The sequence below is a fragment of the Ceratotherium simum genome, chromosome 25 (genome assembly GCF_057802395.1).
Source record: "Ceratotherium simum simum isolate JZ-2026a chromosome 25, ASM5780239v1, whole genome shotgun sequence".
NCBI classification, from domain to species: domain Eukaryota; kingdom Metazoa; phylum Chordata; class Mammalia; order Perissodactyla; family Rhinocerotidae; genus Ceratotherium; species Ceratotherium simum.
Genome location: NC_141924.1, coordinates 38974295 through 38997500, shown reverse-complemented (window position 1 = coordinate 38997500; position 23206 = coordinate 38974295). Strand labels below are relative to the sequence as shown.

At 35.9% G+C, this 23206-nt stretch overlaps 1 protein-coding gene across 3 annotated transcripts in view; it reads right to left on the bottom strand.

Moving 5' to 3' along the window:
- The window catches only part of PPFIA2 (PPFI scaffold protein A2), a 466644-nt gene that overhangs the window by 125024 nt on the left and 318414 nt on the right, over positions 1–23206 (bottom strand). For all 3 annotated transcript variants that reach the window (XM_014796194.2, XM_087449132.1, XM_087449134.1), the window contains one exon: positions 16993–17109. In XM_014796194.2, the coding sequence (XP_014651680.1) occupies positions 16993–17109 (117 nt within the window). The remainder of the gene's footprint in view (positions 1–16992; positions 17110–23206) is intronic.

Genomic DNA, 23206 nt, shown 5'->3' with positions numbered 1-23206 from the left:
GGGAGGGCCAGAATAGATTAAGATGGCCTTAGCTTCTCATATGAAATAGAATGAACTTTGTGTCCTAGATAGAATGACAGAGAGTCATCAAAGATTTTTGAACAGAGAAATAACATGTAAAAATCTGCTGGCAAACTGTTCATTGCTCCTCCTGATCCTGGTAATCTGCGTAAAGCCTTTCTTTACCTGTAATGGGCAATTTTTGCTTGCCTGCTCAGCATCCATTCTCCCTTCCCCTTTCCCCACAGCTAGAGTTGCCAGATGAAATACAGGATGCCAAGTTAACTTGGAATTTCAGACAAACAATAAAAAATTGTTCAGTATAAGATGTCACATGCAGTATTTGGGTCAAGCTTATACTAGAGGAATTGGTATCAGTCTCACTCACCATAATATATATTCCTAAAATTTTTTCTATCTATCCCAGGCTTTAATCCTAACCTATATATTCTTATATATTCAACTGTTACTAATTTTTCTACTGAATATCAAATAGACATTCCAACCAAACCTAAAATGTTCAAAATCAAATTCTTGTGCCCCTCCCCCAAATCTGTTGCACCTTCATCTTTCTCCACCTCAGTTGGTGAAAACTCCATCCTTCCATTTTCTCAGGTTGAAAACCTTGGAGTCATCCTCGAATCCTCGTTTTTTCTCTTATCCCCTATCCAGTCTACTAGAAAAACTTGTTTTACTTTACCTCCACAATATATCTGAATCTTCCCCATTTTCATGACCTCCACTGCTGCCATGTGTTGGGGAAGCAGTCATTTTGCTACCCGCCGCTCCTCTCCAGGACTGCTCAGTCAGTGCCCTGGGCTTGGAACATTCCCCTATATGGAAGCTAGGTGTTAAGCTGTCACTTGACCCTAGAGTCTTCCTTATTAGGAGAAACTTTTCCCCTCTTCTAGGTACCCAGAGAACTCCCTTGTATTGCTTAAGTGTGTGTGTCATACGGCACTGGCCAGCCCCTCCAGCATATCTGCCCCTCTTGGGAATGAAATGTGTCTTCACCTGCAGCATTAGAGGGGTGCATGCAGTCCATTGCCCCACACTGGCTGTCAGGAGGGACCTCCTGGCTATGGAGACCTGCTGATCTTGCTGCGTCTCTTCTTTCTGTGAGTAGAGCATTGTTCGATTGGAATAAAAAGATCAAAGGTTGGGAGACACAAGTGGGTTTAGGATTTTAGGGAGAACAGTGTAGCTAGAATGAAATGAGCGAGAGGAAGGGAGTGGATGTAGATGGGCAGATGATGTGGTTCTCAAGATCATTGTAGTACCTTGACTTTTACTCTGAGTGAGATGGGCACCACAGGAAGGTGTTGAGCAGAGGAGTGGCGGAATATTAGAAAAATTTGTTTGCTTTACCTTTGCAACATAGCTGAATTGGACCCGTTTTCATGATCTCCTTGTGTGTCAAGTAGCCCCTTGTGTGTTCAATCCTCTGGTGACTCCGAACCCCTAGAAGATGCAGCAGGCCAAGGTCTGTGGGCTCCTACTTCTGGTGGTTGGCATTATTATGATTGTTGTCATTCTCCACATGAATCCTCACCTGGGATTGACAGCTGGATCTTCCTGCTCAACACAGCCCTTGTCTGGGTCATCTAATCTCACTTGAATTACTGTAACAACCTCCTAACTGGTCTCTTTGCTCCTAACCATGTCCTCTTATGCTCATTCTTAAACCAGCCAGAGTGATCCATGGTGAACTTGTTACATTGTAGTCAGATCAAGTCACTTTTCTGCTCTAAACACTGCAATGGTTTTCCATTCTACGCAGTACAGAAGCAAAAGTCTTACACTGAGCAAGAACCACTTTCCTCTCCCCACTCCCCTTCCCTTCTCCCCAAGCCCTTACCTCTCTGACCTCTCTCCTACTATCCTCCCATTTGTTCTCTTGCTTCAGCCACACTGGTAACCCTATGCTCTTCTCATAAGTCAATCACTCTCCCACTTTACCACCTTTGCTTTAGTTCTTCCTTCTGCCTGGAATGCTCTCTTCCTGGGAATCCACATGGCTAGCAACCTCAACAATGTCAATGAGGTCAACCCTGACCATCTTATTTGAAAGTGCAAACTGTCCCCGCCCCTACATCTTCCCAAGACTCCTGCTCCTTCTGTGTTTCTCTACTTTTTCTTTTCTTCAATAGTATTTATCATCTTCTAACATACCAGATGATTTACTTACTTATATTTATTTTTTATTGTCTGCTAACCTCCTTCAACTTGCTAGATTACAAGCTTCAGGAGGGAACGAGCCTTTGTACGTTTTCTTCTTGGTGTATCACAAGTATCTAGAATGATGCCTGACACGTGATTGTTATGCTATAGTTTTTGTGGACTGAATAAATATTTTGATTACTTCTGTGTCTCTAGTGACCAGAGCAGCATCTCCCACAAATATATATTTGTTGAGTAAATGAATAAATGTTTCCATTAATGAATGAGATGACTTTTAAGGAAAACAATAACATTCAAAAAGAAATGAAATATAAAGACCATATATTCAGCCATCATTGCATAATATTTACGAAAAAATGCTTTCATAAAGAGCAAATATAAAAGAGAACTTAGTCTTTTTTTCTCTTGTTTTAAAAGCACTATATAGATGCTTTATCTTTACGGTATAAAAATATGAAGTAAACTTAGAAAACCATTATTATAAATGTACATTAAAATAAATAATTTGGTAGAAATAAGCAGCTTACATATAAGACCAGGTGCAATGAATGAAGCCCCAGAAGTCTCACCATGTCACAGTCATACTGACTTCTTATGAGACGAAGCCAGGAATTTAAACATGGTCTTCCATTTGCTACCAGGAAAACAATGGAAACACACTTCTCTTTGTATTTGATAATCTAACTAAATGACCTCACCATTAATATTTTTTCATTCTACTTCCAGCTTTACTATTTACTAAAAAAATACTATAACATTTTAAAAAACAATGGTACAGTTATATTACTAATGTGACAATTTTCATTCTGTATTTTATGGTACTTTAATGGTTACTGCTTGCTTTGAGCATGTTAGTGGCTACACATTGCTCTTCTATTCTACCAAAGAATAGCAGTTTATTAAACATAATAAAGAATAATTTTTCACATTTATTTTAAGTGGTAAAATAATGCCTATAGAATGTACAGAACAGAGGGAATTCAAATTGCTATATCAATATAACAATAATTAATGTCCCTCTTGGAAAGATATTTCTTGATAAGCTATTCCAGAGGATTTAGGAGCTATGTTAATTATAAGTTTTTAGAATTAGATGGACACTGCCTATGCAGAATGAATATTTTTATCCTCCCGGGGAGCTATTATACTTGGCAGATGATAATTTTTCCCCAGATTTATTGAGATGTAATTGACATACAACATTGTGTAACTTTAAGTTATACGATGTGATGAGTTGATATACATATATATTGTAAAATGATTAGCACAATAAAGCAATCTAGTAATCATTTAGTAGTTAATCATTTAGTAATCATTTAGTAGGTAATCATTTAGTTAACAAACCCATTATCTCACATAGTTTCCTTTCTTTAGTAGTGAGAATATTTAAGATCTGCTCTCTTAGCAACTTTCAAATATACGATACAGTATTGTTAACAGTAATCACCATGGCAGCTGATAATTTAATGTTTATTATGAACATATTTCTAAACTGGATTTGTACATTTTTGATACCTCCTTTCCCATGTTTTTCATGTCTAAACCATAAGTCCTTGACTCTCTCCTAATGAATTTCAAATAGATCTTTTTTCACTTACGCATTTTTACTTCTCATGGTTAATTAATCATTCTAGAGAAAATAGGACAAGGTGAGGCCACAGATGAAAAATTAGACATTTATCTCACTATTAATTAAATTCAGATATTAGAGACACAGATATACTTAAAATTTATCAGCATTTAAGGGGTAAATATTGAGCAGTTCCATTCCATTTTTGAAAACAGTTCTATGAAATTTTATGGTTAGAGATGAATTATTGATTGCCTGGTCAAAGAAGTTACACTAAGATTTGCAATCATTGACATAAGTAATCTAGTACTAATAACTCTTTGGAGGAATGGGAAAATATCTATAAAATGGGAAAGTCATAAAATATATTTCATCCTGTGAGGGGAGAGAAATGTAGTACTAAAGATATAGAAAACTAAAAAAAACCCAAAAAACCTACAAATCCGAACAAGGCAATTATTCATAGAGGTAAAAATAGTAAAAAAAAAAAAAAAAAACCACAAAAACTAGAGCTGGTAGTTTATTGTAAATTTCATGAAAGTCAGCAAGGTATTAGTGTGAAAGAAATGTATATAACAGAATCAGTCAGAGAGTCCATCGGCCGATAATAAAGTCTGTTTGTGAAGCATATGAGTAAATCCTAGACCAGGCATTGACCCAAGGAGGGACTTTGGAAGACTTCAGCCAACCTGATGTCCTAGGAAATATTTCCTTTCATTTCAAGAGATCATTACCCTCCTAATTTTACTTCAAATCTTCAAATTTGGACTCACCTCCAAAACCCCAAATAACATTGTATCTTGCATTCAAATAATGACAAATAATAATAATAGTTAACATTTATTGAGTACGTATTTATCCAAGAGCAAACAGCTGATAAATTTCCTGGCTCTAATCTTGAGTTTGTAACAATTACTCCACTTAGTAACATTTATTAAGTTCTGACTACGTGTTAGGCACTGTTCCAAGTGCATATGTGCATAAACGCTTTAATACCTATAACAACCTACTAGATACAGAAAAGAAAATTGAAGCACAGAGTGTAGTATTTTGCTTAAGGTCGCACTACTAAAAAGTAATAATATTAAGATTTGAACCCAGGCATTCTGATTCCAGTGTTATATTCCTAGGAGTCTCTTCCTTTTCTCTTTCTCCCTCTCTTCTTTTCTTCCTTCTTTTGTCCATTTTCTTTCTTTTCTTTTTTTGTTAATTCTTTTTGGTTCATTGTTTCATTTATCCATTCATTCAATCTCTACCTGTTGTTTCATTTGTCGATTTATTCAATCTCCAAAGCTCTACTATCTGTTTATTCTCTGTTATATGCTGGACACTGGGTTGGCTGCTCAGAATATGAAGATTCTTGCCCAAGAGTAACATAATGCGGGAAAAAAAGAATAAACCAAATCAAGCAACTGAACAACTAACAAAATTCATAAGGATCAGAAAGTATTCAAGTACTGGGGAGTCCAAAGGCTTCAAGGCTATGACTTTTGGGCATTTTTGGCATTCTGTGTAGACTGTTTTTGTTAATCTCCATATTGCTTTTTAGCACTTAAAAATCAGATCTGACCTCAGATTTCAAATCTTGTCCTACAAGAAACCACATTTTTCTTTGATCTAAGATTCTTCAGGACAGAATTCACAGCTGTTATTTTTAATTCCACATCGACTCCTGAAATCTGTTTCATTATGTATAAACCATCTATTATAATCCCTACAAACCTAGAACCTAGCATAAAGCAGAAGTTATATTTGTACTCCATATCAGTTATCCTCAACCATGACCATACATTAGGATCCTTGGGAGAGTGGAATAAAAATATAGAATGGATCCCACTCTAGACCATACCCAAGAGTGGGGTCCAGACATATGAGTGTTTTTAAATCTCCCTAAGTAATTGTAATGGATAGTTGGGGTTAAGAATCACAGATCTACATTATCCAGGCACTTTACTAATTACTGTATCTAATTTAGTCATCAAACCTGAAAAACTGTGTGGCATAAAAATGGAAAGAGTTTAAGGTAAAAATATAATAAAATGATTGATGAAATAAATGTTAATAAAAAATGTGACAATAAACCCAAGGAATTAGTATTCTTTATCCTAGCATCAACTAATTATTTAAAAAATATATTTAATGTTTCAAATGGAAAGTCTTGACTTTATCTCTTATAATAGAATTGACCAATTATTGAAAAACTGGAAAATTTCTAGACCAGATGATTTCTCATAGTTACTTCCTCATTAATAGTTTTATTGTTCAACATTGAGATTTGCAAAGTCATTATGACATAGTAAATTCCCGATAATTTTATTTAATTAAAACATCCAGATGACAGACCTTTACTTATCAGTTCTTTAGTTTAATGTGATTAATGTGTTTTGCTAATAAGTATAAAATAAATTTATTATTTCTACAGAAATTATAAGCCACTTTCAATTGCCACTAAATTTAAAAGCAAGAACATTTTCATCTGAGGAATATCTGTTATTTTGAAGTTCTTGTATTTTCATAATGTTTAAACTAGAATACAATTCATTCACTATGTCCTATGTATGTGGCTCGATAGAAATATCCTCTATTTTATAGGTCTTAATTCGAGATAAAACCTGAGGAATTTCTCTTCCATGTTCCCATGATCAATGTTAATAACACTCAGAAGTATAAAAAACAGCTATTTCCCACATTGCAGCACAAACTAAACATACTGAATGATTAACGTGGAAAAACATTCATCTATACAATTCTTAAATGATCTATATAGTTAGAAGATATAACGAGGTGAAGTGTGGATAGTGAGGGTTTTGTTACTGTTTTTGTTTTTGTTTTTTTATTTTTGTTTTCAACTGAAAATCTTCAGATGCTTCTTTATTTAGCTATAGAATTAAGAAGTAACACTGGAGAGGATCTTCTTTCTTTCTAGAAGAATCACTCAGCCCTCCTTTTAGATATGTTAATATAATGTAAGTAGGCACCCCTCCCCCAGAGGAAGAATATTTAATAAAACTTTGACAAATTGTCTTTTCTGCTCTGTTTTGATATAAGAGAGAAGAGAGGGAGGATAATTTGTATAAATACAAGGAAACTTCTGGAGAGAGAGGAAAAACAAGACTGCTCTTCTTTCAATTGTGAAATTCAATGTTATTCTGAATTCTCCTACAGACTAAGACAACTGACTGGATCAGAAAGGTCTCCAAGAGCTCATTAGAAGAACCTACCACGAGGGAAGTAGGAGTATGCACTTGCACCTGAGTCAGCCAATGGTTCCAGCTTGGTGTGTGGTTGAGTCTGGAAGACCTTCCTGGCTTGGTCTTCTTGATGAATTTGGGTACCTAAGTGTGAAACCAGGCTCAAACTGGTATAATTTGGAGAAGGGAAAATCCTCCCTGAAGAACCACTCTGTTAGGGAATGTCACTAACTGCTGGTAGAACTTCAAAACCAGGCGAGTAATTGGTAATGGAATGGTTTCATTTCGCCTAGATGTCAGCGGGTTATTGCAATGGTACATGGATGGCATTTGGTTTTGAGGCGCCATCTATTTTCAAAAGCGATACTTTGAAAACTCAAAAGAAGCAATGGCAGTTTAAAAAAACGCTTGCTCATTTATTACCTTATCACATTTTCCAGTTCTCTTTTCACAAAATGTTTAAAAGAGGAACTGGTCTCTTTGACCTGATTAAGTTTTGGGGGTTCTTGGATAATTCAAGCAGAGTAAGAATGGACCCAAGAGAGTGCTACCAGATTTACTGTTAATTGGGTCCCTTGGGTACTCTTGTATTCAAGTTAAATGGTCAAAAGAGGGCTCAATTTATCTGTATCCCAAACAGATCATAACTATTATATATGTAAAGAATTAGTAAGAAACATAAGAATAATAAATATGAAGCAAAAGAGAGCTTTATTTTTTCTATTTTTTCAAATTTAATTTCTGTCAGAGAAGCATGCATATGGTTAAAACACAAAAATCAATTATTTTATCCGCAGGCAAAGAAAAATAGTTTACCATCAGAATATCTATCAATGAAATCCACCACTTTAAGAGATGAATGTGTCTTATTTTTCATAATAATTCTTAAAAAACTTGTAATAGAAGGGTGATTCCAAACCTGATAAAAGGTTACTATGGCAAGCAACACAGTTAACAGTAAAACTTGAGTAGCATTATCATTAAAGTGTTGATCTTTATAAATTTTATAAAGCTAGACTTTATAAAGTCAAGTATGCCACTCTGACACATGCTACTGTACACCGTATTGAAGTTTTGAACATTGTATTGAACATTGAAGTCTTAGGAATATAGGAATATATAGGAAATAAAGAAATAAAAATTGTGAAGGGAGAGAAGAGAGAATAAAACACTTCTTATTTGCCTAACTACTTAGAAAAGTCCAAGAGCACAACAAACTCTTAGAACTAACAGGTGAGCAAGTTTTCTGGATGCCATATCAACACTGAAAAATCAACAGCATCTTTATATATCAGCGTTAATTTATTAGGAAAAAAACATGAAAAGGAGATAATAATCAAAATAGCACCAAACCTTAAGTGCCTAGAAATAAATCTAACAATATGCAAGACCTCTATGTGAAGAGTTGAACAATTTTATTGAAGAACATAAAACAATACACACACAAAAAATGGAGACATTTGCCACGTTATGGTTGGTAAGACATTTTATCATAGAGGTGACTATTCTCCCCAAATTAATATTTTAACTTAAGTAATTCCAATCAAAATTTCAATAGAGTTTGAAAATAAGATCTGAAAAGCTGATATTATAATTAAGCTCTAAGAGCTAAGATTTATAAAGTAACAACAGTTAAAACAGTGTGGTATTACTTATTGAACATATACTTATTAAGAGCCTTCCACGTGCCAGGAGCTGTTCTAGGCCCCTGAGCCTCCTCAGGAATAAAACAAAGAAGCTTCTTTTGGAGCTTATTCTTTAGCTGGGGTGACAGACAATAAATTACAGACAATATAAACAAATAAATTATATACTATAATACGTTAAAATATGCTACCGTGTTAGAATACATTATGACATTTGAACAAAGGCTTGATGGAGAGGAAGGAGACAGCCATGCAGATATCTGAAGAAGGGCATTCTAGGCAGAAGGAAGAACAAGTCAAAGGCCAACAGGAGCCCAGTGTGGCTGGGGCAGAGTTGGAGATGATGTCAGAACATAAGGAAAGCCAAATCATGTAGAGTCTTGTGTCAATGGGAAACATTTGCAGTTTTTAGCAGATGATTGACATGTTCAGATTTATGTTTTAAAACATCACTCTGATTCATGTTATGTTGAAAACAGACTGCAGAGGTTCCATGGGAGAAGCAGAGACTTGGCAGGAGGTGACTACAATAATCCAGGTGAGAGATGATAGTGACTCAGACTAGAGTGGTTAGTGGAGGTGGTGAGAAATGGTCAGACTCTGGATATATTTTGAAGGTAGAACAAATAGATGTGGGGTGTGAGAGACAGGGAGGATGCAAAATGGTTCCAAATTCTTTAGCTTGAGTGCCTGGAAAGGTGAAGTTTCCATCCTCTGAGATGGAGCAGATGCAGCAAGTTTTTACTATTATTAAATCTATTGTCAAGAGGTAAGTTTTTGACATTTTAAGTGTGCAGTGTCTTTTACGTACAGAAGTGGTGATGTTCAATAGGTGTCTGGATATATGCATTTGGTTGTAGGGTCTGAACTAGAGGTATAAAGATTTGGAAGTCATTAGCATATGGATAGTATTTAAAGTGATGAGACTGATTGAAATCACCAAGAGTGTGTAGGTAGAGAAGACACGAAGGACTGAGCCCTGGGTCACTCTAACGTTAAGCAGTCAGGAGAAAGAATATTATGCAAGAAAGAAGACTGAAACAGAGCCACTGGTGAGGTCAGAGAAAAACAAAGGGAGCATGATTTCCTGTAATGCAAGTGAAAAGAGTTTATCAAGGAAGAAGAAAGAGTGATCAAGTATGTCAAATGCTGCTGAGGCATCAACTGCAGTAAGGGCTAAGAATTTGTCGTTGCATTTAGTGATATACATTTAGTGACGATGGTAGCAGGAGTGGTTTCTATGGAGGGGTGGGGCAAAGATCTTACTGAAATAGATTTGTAAAAGAATGCAAAGAAAGCAACTGGGGACAGTGAAGAGACAACCATTGTGAAGAGCTTTGCTGCAAAGGGGAGCAGAAAATAAAGCAATAGCTGGTGGCAGAGGCTGACTCGAGAAGATTTTTTAAGTTGGAATGAGTTTGTATGTTATGGCAATGGAATAGATGAAAACATTGATGCCAAAGGAGAGCCTGGTAAGACTTGCTGGAGAAGAATACTTGACTAGGTGAAGACATCGACACAGGTGTAACAAGGTTGGCTTTGTCTAAGGTTTATTTCAATTTTTTTAAAAGACTCATACTCAGTCTAATAAGCTCTCTCATCCTCTTAGACACATGGACATATTTGAGATTTTGCTTAAAGTAAATACTCTTACTTTTTGAAATCCATGAAATCAAGTAATTTATGTGCTGTCTTTTTTCACTCACAGTTCACTTTTAATATTCGTAAACTTGTTACACTATTTATCTCAGTTCCTTCTGTTCAGAAGCTATATGACTTTGAACCAGTAATCCTTGCTCTACAAACCTCACAGGATTACTACAGGGATCCAATAAAACAACTTACATAACAGCACTTTTGGAAACTGTAAAAGGCCTTGTACCAGTTATTTATCTTGTTCTTATTCGCATTGTAGGCTCTTTGTTAATAAGATTTCCAGACAGGCTTGAAGAATGGTTTGCCTATCTTTAAAAGGCCAGAACCAGCGTTAAGGAATATTCTTCAGAATACTCATCCTGGCTTGTGCAATTCCCCTGCGGATAAATGGGATTTTGGGTCATACACGTTTAGGAAACACTACATACTGTGTTCCCCCTTGGAGCTCGACAATATTAAAAAATAAAAATTCTAATAAATACTACAGTAAAGATGCCAGTTCAAAATTGTATAGCACAATATTTCCTAATACTCTTGTCCTGGGAATTTTCTTTTTTGGGGGGAATGGGTTCTGTAAAACACCCATTAAATTCGTGGGGAACTAATTTTTTGTGAGAAATGTGAAGGTGGATAAACTCTATCAAAGTCAAAAATAAAATTAAGTCGATTATGGAACATCTGAAGGACAGACTTAAAAATTTTCCTGGATTGGCTTAACAGATCAGACAAAACAATACAGATAGAGGGATAAGTATTTGTTCTTCCCTACACCCCTGTAAGGGGGCAGATTTCACAGCACAAAATAGACCCTCAAATCATGCCAATAGGGTGGAGATAAACGAACAAACTTTCTGTCAAACTCTCTTGAATCGCACAGTCTTTTTAAAGTCTTAAAATATCTTACTTCAGCAAAGATCTATTTATTCTGTTTCCTTCAAATCTGGGCTAATAATATAAAGGATGCTGAATCTATTATTAAAGATAGAGGAGTCAATTCCAGTTTTACTTTCATCTGGTAAGGTCCTAGTTAAAGCATTAAAACCCAGTCACTGCATTCAGAGAGATTTGTTTTGAACTTGGTGAGTTCTCACACAACATTAGAAGATTTTTATATCTTATTTTTGCCATTATATATAGAAGATGCCTGACTTGTGGTTATAAGCTTCCTCTCCAGCTCAGCTCCTATAAAACTGATATGGGATAACTTCATGAACACATGATGAACCATGGAACAGCCTAACCTTGCCTCTTCTGGGTCCTTTCCTACCCAATCATAGACCTCTAGGCCACTCCAGCCTCATGTAGCTAGGGATACACTTGAACCTTCCCTTTCCTGGGAGGTGTGCCAACTCCAAGATAGCAAATCCGTAAACCCCCCATTCCGCTGTTTGGTTTCATGGCTTGAAAATTTAATAGAAGAATAAAAGAGAAGTATACACTTTATTATTGTGTTATGATGAGAAATTAGATCACAATATATGGGATCAATGCACAGAAGAAAATATTCTGTTAGTGCTGTTCAGATGTAAATAAACCCAAAAGATAACTATCTCTGATAGAGAGGAGAAATTGGGGCTTAATCAATAATGTGCAAAACAAGCCACAGTTAACAAAGACTGAATTTTTGGAAGAACAGTTGTTGGCAGGAGATGACATGTAGTGAGGAAGGCATACAAAAATGGGCAAAATACAGTTTATACACTGGAGATATCCCTGTGGATGATGGCTTTCAGCTAGAACTTAGCAGAGGTCTTTGAAAGAACGGCATTTATGATAAACGATGTTTATAAATGTTTTTAAATAGAAATATGGTATATTCATAAGCCAAACATTTAAAGGTGCAGCTAATTTAATAATATAATATTCATTACATAAGCCCATAGAGGCCCTGGAGGCAGGCTAAGGTCTGTTTGGTCAGAAAGTCTGGGCTTCCAGGTAACTGGCACATGGTCTAGAAGGGATGGTTGTGGTTCATGGGTGTGTAATTCCCTTGGTGTCATGAACTCCTCATCCCGTAGAGAGGGGCACAGATGACCAGAGCAAGACCACTAAATCGTGGGCCCCGGACATGGGTCACTCTTGCCCAGGTTTAAGAGTCATACTCACAGTGGTCAAAAACTTTGAATGCCACTGCTTGGAGGATCTGTTCAGACTAAAAAATAACTAGGAGAAGTTGTGGGAAAAATTAAAGAATTAAGAAAAAAGCATACTCTTGAATAGAATCAAATAATCAACTCTAGAAAACAAATGAATATGTATAATTATGAAAGAATAAATGATCAGAAAAAATAAATTGGGCTAGAATGAATTGTTAAAAATCAACAATAACACCTAGAGAAATCATCCCGGCACAAAGGAACGTGAGAGCGTAATGTCGTCTGGAACTGAGAAGACCAGGGTTCTGGTCCTGCTCCAGGCAAATGAGTCATTTCATCTTCCTCAGCGAGCCTCAATTTCATTATCTGTAAAATTATGAAAAGGAAAATCTCTACCTACTTCAGAAGTCTGATGTGAAAAAATGACAAATGTATATAAAATTGTAGTGTAAATCATTTTTTAAAAAAGTCTTTAATCAAGATGCTTCCATGTTTAAAACACTGCTATGTCTTCTCACTGCTCTGAGAATGAACTGGACTCCTCACCAGAGCCTACAAGCACTGAAGTGAGCTGGCCCCTGCTCACTGCTCTGTCCTGTCTCCTGCTGCTCTCCCCTGACCACTAGGCTCCAGTGACCCTGTCATCCTTCGTTCCCAAGAATGTACCACAGAAGCTCTTTCCCACTCTCGGTGTGTGTGCACTTAGTGTTTCCTTCGCTTCAAAAACGCTATAAGCTTTTCCATATGATTGACTCCTTGTATCTTTTAGGTCCCAGTTCAAACCCCCCCTCCTAAAAAAGCCCTTCCTTGCCATTTCTATGTAATCTGCTCCCCAGCCAGCTTGCACCTGTCCCTTGATCACATTCACTCCCTCTTATATGTATTTGTTTATTGCCTATGCCCTCATCTGTCTTGTTCATTAACGCACCCTGACCACATAGAACAGGACCTCTTTCCTAGCACCTTCAATAAGGTTGCCACCAAATATTTATTGAAAAATGCATGAACATGAAAAGACAGTATTAATAAATATTATAATCACACTATTTATTACTTGTAATCAATGTGCCAAGACTTCTGTCATGCATAGTCAGTGCTTCCATTCCTTACAACAAAGCTGTAAGCTAGGCGTGACTATTGACCTGCAACTGATGCTCAGGGAGGTTAATGCATAAGGTCACACAGCTAGTAATTCGCAGAGATGGGATTTGAATCCAGGTCTACTATTCCACGCTGCCTCTCTGACACTCCCCAATCAGAATTAATATATTTCTTCTTTAAACTCTAATATCATTTTCAACCCATTTTATTTATCATGTTTTGCAATATTAATTTAGGCATGTTTATTTCTCACTCTAGTTTCTTGGCAAATTTACTACAGGGACTGTGTCTTCTGGATCTCCACCACTGGCTAATGTTCTACTTATCCACATCACTTAGCAAACATTTGCAGCTGAAAAAAATTATTGGAAATACAGAATATATGAGTCAGGAGCATTATTATCTCCTTTACAAGAATAGCATGTTTGTTGAAAAAAATTCACAAATTAACTCCTTTCTAGAAACAAACAGGAAAAAAGTTATTGAGACCAGTTTTGAACCTTTAATGGGGTAAAATTAAGCATTCTGAAAATTTATATTATCCTGTGAATATTTATGTTCTTCTAGAACAGCTGATGAAATTTATGGCACAAAGAATCATTTAAACTTGTTTCAGTTAAGCTTACTTTTCTTTTTCATGTTTTGTTTTTAAAATGTTGATAATAATTATACAACTTTTCTATGAGTAATAAGGCCTATTTCAGAATATGCTTTTATGAGACAATTTTTATCAACTACTTTGTCAACAGAGTTCTCAAACAGCTGACATAAAACAGCTCCTGTTGGCTAATAACCCCTCAACTATGTAATTTAAGTAACTTTACTGCCCTAAACAAAGGGTAATCCTTGTGACTAGGATTCACAAGTCACTTCCTGACAGTTCCATAGCATCTAACAATAGTTTTGTGTTTTTTCCCCCAAAAAACCGCTTTGCAATTTACACACTAATACTATAGTCTACCTACACTGATAACCTTCATTACATAGACACTCCCCGAAATAATATTCTCTTTTTCTTTGTTTGAATATACTTTGTAAACAGTTCTCAATAAAAATATTAAACGTTAGGATTTAAGTTACAATCCTATGACATGTTTTATTTAATGGTATTGATATACTTTAAATACTCATGTTATCGGGGATAATTTTGAAAAGAAAAGATGCTTTTAATGTTATACGTGTGTAATTTAGGAATACTTACATAAGTGATAAAAATAATAATTAGGCTATTATTTTATATTTTATCAAGAAATGTCAGCAGTTAGAAGGTAAGTTCTGGGGATCTAATGTCAGCATGGTGATTATAGTTGACAATACTGTATTGTATACTCGAAAGTTGCTAACAGTAGATCTTAAATGTTCTCGCAACAAGAGAAAAAAAATAAATGTCTGATAAATGCGATATAGATAAAACTTTTGGAGTACGTTCTACAATCATCTCAGGAGTAACATGAATTGAAACACTTGTTTTTAAATTTAAAACAATATAAATATTTAAATATATACATGATATACATTTTGTATATATTTTAAGTTCACATTGGAAGATATGCGCATGATTATCATTATTCCAAAGCATTTGGAAATCACTCTTACTTCAATTCTGGGAAATTGAAAAAAAAATAACCAATAACTACAATGTTGAAAAATCTTTAGTATATTCATAACAAAGAGTGAGTGAGTTAGCAATGGCACAGAATTTCTCTTCTACGCTGGCTGAAATGCTTTCACCAGGAATTGGAAGGCAAAGAAAATTAAAGACAAGTACTTTAGGTCACTAACTGCTCAGCATCCTCCATATATACACCCCAATCTGTGGGGCCTAATAGAGACAAACATCAATTATACATAGGTCCTCATCCTAATTCTGTAACCAGTTTCTGAAAATTAATCTGACATGAACTGTTTTATATTCTATAATGCCTGGATATTTAGGGGTTATATCTTAAAGAAACAATATTTGAAAAAAATACATGTATGAGTAATCACCCCTCCCCACAAATACAAGAAGAGTGCTTTAAGCATCATACAGTTAGAGACTAGACAAGATCTCAAGTTCTTTATGCTTTTGAAAGGCATATTTCTTTAATTCCAGTCTGGATTAGCATAAATACAGCACTGTTATATAAAACATTTTCAAGACTACTGAGAAAAAGACTAGATGACCATAAAGTCCATTTTCATACCTAAACCAATATGATTCTATAATTCTCTGAGGAAAAGTATAGCACTATATTACTAATGACATAATTAAAATGAAACAGTAATAGAAAATTACATGTTAGTTTCCTAAACTGAGTTTTGTATGCAAACACCTTATTGTAAAGAGCTTGATGGTTTATTTACTAAAGTAATGTCAGTTTATTTATCTGAAGGAAAGAGAAATAATTTTTATTCAAATCTGAAATACAGCTCATGAAATCTAGCTGTCAGATTGCAGTTTATTTTTAATATTTAGCTTAAGATTTCTACAAAAACATGGATAAAGGCTAAAATAGTGACACCTTAAATGAAGAGCTGTTTGCTTCTCAGCCACCAGAATTGATGGCAGTCTCAGGAAATTAGCCTGGTTTACGTGGTTTCCTTTGCTTTTGTACTTGAAGGAGGAAACATAAGAAGCCCCTTCATTTGTTTCAACTGGATAAGTGAGGAAGTGCTCCATTTATTTTCTGGTAAGAAGTCTAGTGCTATTGGTGTTGTGGTCCAGTCACTTGCTTCTTAATCTCTATGTTTTGAAACCTCTTGACATTCACAATGACACCAATTTAGCTACCTGATTCATGGGGTCTTGATGATTAAGGAGCTCAACCATCCAAAGATATAACTTGTTAACAGCAAATATTCAGGAGATTTTCTAAGCGTCATACCCAGGATGTGCAAATGCTTATGGAATCTCTATCTGATTCCAGATCTACCAGGAACTGACTGTCTTCTTGTGCTGGAAATAAGTGGCTCAACACAGAAGGGGGCCAAACAGACTGCTGGTTTCCTTGTCCTGGGTCTAAGCCCCACCCAAAAGGAGAATCACTCTATCCTCAAAAAATGGTAAAAGTCCCATGACTTCAGATAGTGTTTTATGTAATTTATCATTAACAGGAGCACGACTGGAACCTTCCCAAACACAAAGGACAAGTCAAATAAGAAATTTCCAAAAGACTTTTGCAGTGATAAGCCACAGATTAGTCACCAACTGTACACAATACCACTTATAAGTCAAAATTATTGTTATTGTACTTTAAAAAGTCCTGGATATATATTATTGATATATCTATGTCTATATAGATAGATTTATTTAATTATATATATATTCAATTATATATAATTGAATTATTCTTAAGAGAATCAAGTTAACAGCAAGTAAGGAGAAATTCAAATATATTACACATAATGTTTAAGAACAATAAATGAAAAGGGAAATCATCATGAACCTTTGACCAACGAATCAAAAAATAATACAGAATGTTTATTACATGGATTTCATATTTAATATTCCTCTCAAATGATATAGCAAGCCATCATTTCCACGTAAGAGCATGTTGTATGTGTCATACCTTTTCATGGACTTTCTGGCCAGGTTCCATCCCTTCAAGATGTTCTGACTCTGTGGATCCCTCACTTGATGCCATTTTTCTTTGTATATGAACATTCTGTTCACGCAAGGCAACAATCTGCAAGATAAAAGCACTACACCTTTAAAATCTAAAATAGAGCATAACGTAAAAAAAAATGAATTAACTTGAATATGGTTAAGAACTAATGAATACAAACAAATAATCAGAAAACAAACACCAAATTTAACTCATATTGTTTAAAAAATATTTTTAAAATTTAGACTGGCATTTTGAATAATATTTAGAAATTTTACAAGGATGTGAAATTTACTTAAGAAAATATTTTCTAGTTGGAAAAGGTATCTACCTAGTTGGAAATGTATCTAAATCAATGGTATGATCCATGTGTTATTCATTCAGAAATTACTTTTAAAATTAATTTATGAAATGTGATAAAATTTGTATTGGTCTGTATTTTTAAAGTACAAAGGAAACATAAATGAAAAGAATGAAGACTGAAGACTAAATACACACAATTTACCCAAAGAGATAGCACATCTGCAATTTTAAAACAAGCAAATACATAAACTGGACTTAATTTTGTGGCACTATCATGGGCATTTAGAATTAAATTGGTCTCATTGTCAGTATTTTAATGATCATTCTCTTAGCACTGCTAGTCCAAATATAGTTAACTTACAAAAAAAAATTTACAGAAGGCAATTAATTCTTGCAAATTTTCAGCTCAATTTTATAGACATGATATTTTCAATTAAGAAAGATTTTCAGATAGTTGTAGTTTAAGCGATCTTAGTAATATAGATAGTGGAAAATAGCACTCTAGCTTTTTTTAAATGGTGTTTTAAAATATATTTGCTATTTATACATATATTGAAAATATTTTGCATTACATTTACACCATAAATTATTTATTTCTTGGCAAATTTTATTATATTATGAACTCAGATATTGAGCCAGTATTGGTTCTAGCAGATATCAATGCCCATAGTATTTGGTACACAATAAATACTGAATCGTATTAAACTTATATGTTGGAATTATAAGACCAATATGTCACACAGAACAATAACCATCAAATAAACAAAAGACATCAAGAAATTGGGTGTTTGTCCTGCCACCTGCCATGGCCTCAATGCCCAGATGACCATGATATGTGTATGAGAGCAGGTGATCTCGCATATGACCGCCAGCATTTGAAAATATGACATATCATTTCATAAAGGCATGTCACCACATAGTGAAGAACAATCATGTAAATGCTCTTCTCTCTTGTATACTGCAATCACCAAATAATTGGTTCCCTTACTCCCATTCTTGCCCATCTACAATCTATCATCCACAAAGCAGCCAGATTCATCTTCTAAACTTGTTATATTGTGTCACTTCTCAGCTTTCTAAAGAACTTCAATGTTTTCCCAACTTATTCAGCATCAATTTAAACTTCTAAATAAGGTCTATGATATCTTACATGATCCCTTCAGCCACAGTGGCCTCCTTTCTGTCCCTCAAATATACCTGGCTCTTTCTTCCCCAGAACTGAGGAACTTGATGATCTTCCTGCCTGAAACATTCTTTGCCAGCTCAGACCACAGCTGACACAATCCCAGCTTTCAAAACTCAGCTGAAATCCCACTCCTCAGAGAGAATGTACCTTGCCATCAAACACTTATTACAATATATCCCTGTTGATTTTTGCGCGGTTTTCATCCATTAAAGTCTAAAATTTATTCCTTTATTTACTTACTCACTTTGCTTGTTTATTTAGCTAGCAGAAGTCCTAATAATATCTCATGGGAAAATAATTTTCAAAGGAATACCTTATTGAAAACAACATTTTCCCATGAAGCAACACATCATATTGTTACGTGCAGGGTATTCAACAAAAATGTGTTGAATTAAATAATGAATGGATATGGAAAAAGAAAGAATGTAAACCTAATTTAGTCAGAAATAAAAAATGATAAAGATTTAGAGTACTTGAGAAACTCTGGAGACATTTCTTGCATGTTAGCTAACATAGAAATGAATTACATCAAAGGAACGACAAGAATGAGATAGTCCCTGGATAAATCATTTTTATATTACATTCTTAACATCTTGTCTCGTGCATAAAACAATAATATTATATTACCATAAATATATAATGAAATTTTATTATGAATTTATTATGAATTTTTAAAATTCAAGTATTATACGCCAACATTCCACTAAGATAACATCCAGACTTCACAAATATGTTAAGACAAAGGTAACAATAAATTGAAAAATTCTACACACTATTGTCCATTATTTAATCTACTTAGAAGTGAAAGGTACTTTTTTGAAAAAATATTTAAATATGAAATTGAAGTCTTAGTTTACAAATTAACCTCCAATTGTTTAGTAAGTCAGATAAATTTTAAATATGTCCTAGTGCCTAAAATGAAGCAGGCTATTTATAAAGGATTACTGAAAGAATCAGTAAAAGAATTAAAAAATGAATGGATGAATAAATAAACCATGATCTGTCCAGTGTTTGTTGACGCTCGTTTTTAAACGCCCAGCATCCCTTCATACTCTTCTTAGTAAGAACATCTCATGTTTTCACTGGGTAATTGTCCTTTCCTACTCTTATCCTAGAGGGACGGTCTATCAGGGGGCCAGAGATCACGGCCAATGGGTGGACACACAGTCCAAGTCAGGCAATCAGCATATTCCTTGACATGTTTCTGGCAGAAGTCTGGGGGAAGAGTCTCTCTTTCTGCTATGGAAGGTAAGCTGGTTGGATATGACCAGGGTGCTGTTTGTCGTCAGGTCCACCTCATGGAGAAAGCAGGTGGAAGAGAGGGAGCCACGATGAATCACTTCTGCCTCTGATTCTAGCCATTCTTAAATCATCTCTACCCCTAGCATTTCAGTAATATGAACCAAAAATTTCCCTTTTGTGCACAAAATGCTTTGGACTGGTCTTCTGTCCTTGCAAATACAGCAGGCAACATGGAAGGCAACAAAGTGCGCACAACATCTAAGTGGAGATTTTGGAGAATGACTAAGAATTTACCAAGGAGACAATGGAGAAAACTTCTTTTTTTTGGTGAAGAAGAGCAGCCCTGAGCTAACATCCATTGCCAATCCTCCTCTTTTTGCTGAGGAAGACCGGCTCTGAGCTAACATCCCTGCCCATCTTCCTCTACTTTACATGGAATGCCGCCACAGCATGGCTTGACAAGTGGTGCGTCGGTGCGCACATGGGATCCGAACCTGTGAACCCTGGGCCGTTGAAGTGGTGCACGTGAACTTCACCGCTATGCCACCAGGCCAGCCCCCAAGAAAACTTTTAAGGTGAATAAAAGAGGACGAGTTCTTTGTGACTCCAGTGCTATAGGTTGTTTAAGATTTCCAAGGCAAAGATTCTGGAAGAAGACGGAAGAATGACAGGAGACTAACGAAGTACTTCAACTGAACTCTCATCTGTATGCTTCCTGCTCTCTGGCTTATGGCTCTGTCTTGACCCTTATTTGTGTTTCCTAATTGCTCTTTAAGCTTCTGACAGCCTGACCAGTACTGCTTCTAGGCACTCCCCAACCCAGTATATCTCCAAGCCAATCTTCCAAGTTTGGTCTTGCTTTTGCCTGTGTCAGGTCGTTTTTGGCTTTAATCAGTTTCTGACAAGCTCTGACTCTGTACAGAGGACTACTGATGGTCTGGGTGGCCAGTCTTCCAGTCTGGAAAATTCCCAGCTCTCACTTCTTTTTTTTTTCACCAAACTATCTCTGAGGTCCTACCCTGTCTTCCAACAGACCCTTTCCTGTCTTCTTGCCTTTGGACAACTGTTTTCCTTGTTCATTTCACAAATACTCTTTGAGCCCTGATGATATACAAGGCATTAGGAAAATACAACGGGGAGAAAGGGCAGAAATTCTTGCCCTAATGGAGCTTTCATTCTTGTTGAGGGAGAGAAACTATAAACAAAAATAAATAGAGCACATTTTAAAAAGCGATAATTGTAAAGGGAAAATTAAAGCACAGGAGGGGTGCTGGGAGGCGCAGTATAATCAGGAATTAGGTGATTTCTGAGTACAGACCTGAAGATGAGAGGGAGGAAGCAATGTGGATATCTGGGAGAAGAACTTTCCAGACAGAGGGTGAGGAAAATGCAAATCATTATCGAAAATAAAAGTTTGAGATGCAACGTTTCAATGAGTTCTTTAAATGACGTAAAATGTCCTCTTCAAAAGAAAGCTAAAATATCAGTGAAAGTTGATGCCTTGGAAACTGAGCATATCTGGAAATGCACAGAAACATGATTCTTAAAGAGAAATGTGATTTGGGAGAAAATAACAAAATCTGTTTAATATCTTTGTATTCTCAAACTTCGGGATTTCTCAAGTATTTAAGACGTGTTAATCCATTTATTCAGCAAAATACTCATTGATCAGTGTTCTAAGTGTCAGACACTGCTGGGAAAAATGCAGACAAAATCCTTTTTCCAAGGAGATCACATTCAAGCAAATAAAGAAAAGAAAAAGAAAGAAGGAAGCAGTAAAACAACAACAACACAGCAATCATTTTTGAGCTCTTACAGTGTGCCAAAAACAGTGCTAAGCACATTATATAAATTTGCTTCTTTACATAAACTTTACATCTATACTATCCTTTCTCCCCAAGTTTGAGATTTCTTGAAAGCAAATCCTGAGACAAGTAATTGCGCTCAAGTAGTTTATTTGGGAGGTGATTCCCAGAAGCATAACATTCCCTAAATAGTCTTAAAAGGCCTAGGATGAGTCCTGGCCCTTTTAGGTGTTATTGGTTGTATGACATTGTACAGGTTACTCTCAAGTTCATGTTCCAATGCTATAAAATGAGGGATAATAATATCTACCTTTCAGTGCATTTGTATTGTAAAGTACTTACTCAAATATGATGTATGTTAAACACTCATTATGTAATGACAATGATAGAGACCTCCATTTGCCTCTTCAACTTTATCTTCCTATTCATACTTCACACCTTAGCTTACTGAAGGCCTTGCATCACACACACACAAAATGCCATCTTGGCTGTGAGTTTTTACATTCATTTGGGTTGCCCTTTGTGAGATAATAGAAAATATCTATATTGGTCTCTGCCCTCAGTTTCTGGCACAGAGCTCCTAAAACCCTTGTAAATTCCTAAGTCATCAGAGCACTAGGAGCATCTTTTGTTCTAATGAGGTGACTCCAGGTGGGCTCCTGGATGGGGGTTGGTCAGCAGAAGGACCAAGCCATGATTAGAAGCTTGGAATTTTCAGCTCCACCCCTCATTCTCCAGAGAGGAGAGAGAGGCTGGAAATGGAGTTAATGATTGATCATGCCTATGTGATGAAGCCTCCATAAAAATCCCAAAAGTATGAGAGCTAAGGAGCTTCTGGTTTGGTGAACACATCCACATACCAGGAGGGTGACGAACCCAAAATCCAGGGAGACAGAAGCTCCTGCACTCAGGACCCTCCAAACCTCATCCTATGTATCTCTTCATCTGGTTGTTCATCTGTATCCTTTATCATATCCTTTAATAAACTGGTAAACCTAACTAAGTGTTTCCCTGAGTTCTGTGAGCTGCTCTAGCAAATTAATCCAACCCAAGGAGGGGGTTGTGGAAATCTCTGATTTGTAGCCAATCAGTCAGAAACACAGTTGACCACTTGGACTTGCGATGGGCATCTGAAGTGTTGTGGGGTAGTCTTGTGGAGCCCTTTACCTGTGGGATTTGATGCTGTCTCCAAGTAAATAGCATCAGAATTGAGTTAAATTGTAGGTGTTGCAGTGAGTTGCTTGGTGGGGGAAAAACTCTCACATATCTGGTGTCAGAAGTGTTGTGAGTGTGGTAGTAGTGTGAGAGTAAAGGAAAAACACAGGAGGTAGACATAAGTTTTTCCCTACACACCCTTCCTCATTCTTGACTGCCTCTTAGCCATCTTTTACGTCTTAGCTTATATGTCACTCACTTTGGGATGGGTTCTGGGACCATCCTCCTTCCAGGGATTCAAGTTTTATAGCTCCTTAGCATTCTCCAATAACTCATGTCAAACAAATTATCACTCTGTCACAATTGGTTGTTAGTTTTCTGACTTCCCATTTTGACACTGGGTGCCTTCAGACCAAAAACTATATCTGCTCGATTATTTATTCCCAGTTCTTAGGACACTGACAAGTAGGAGGAACTCTAGAAATAC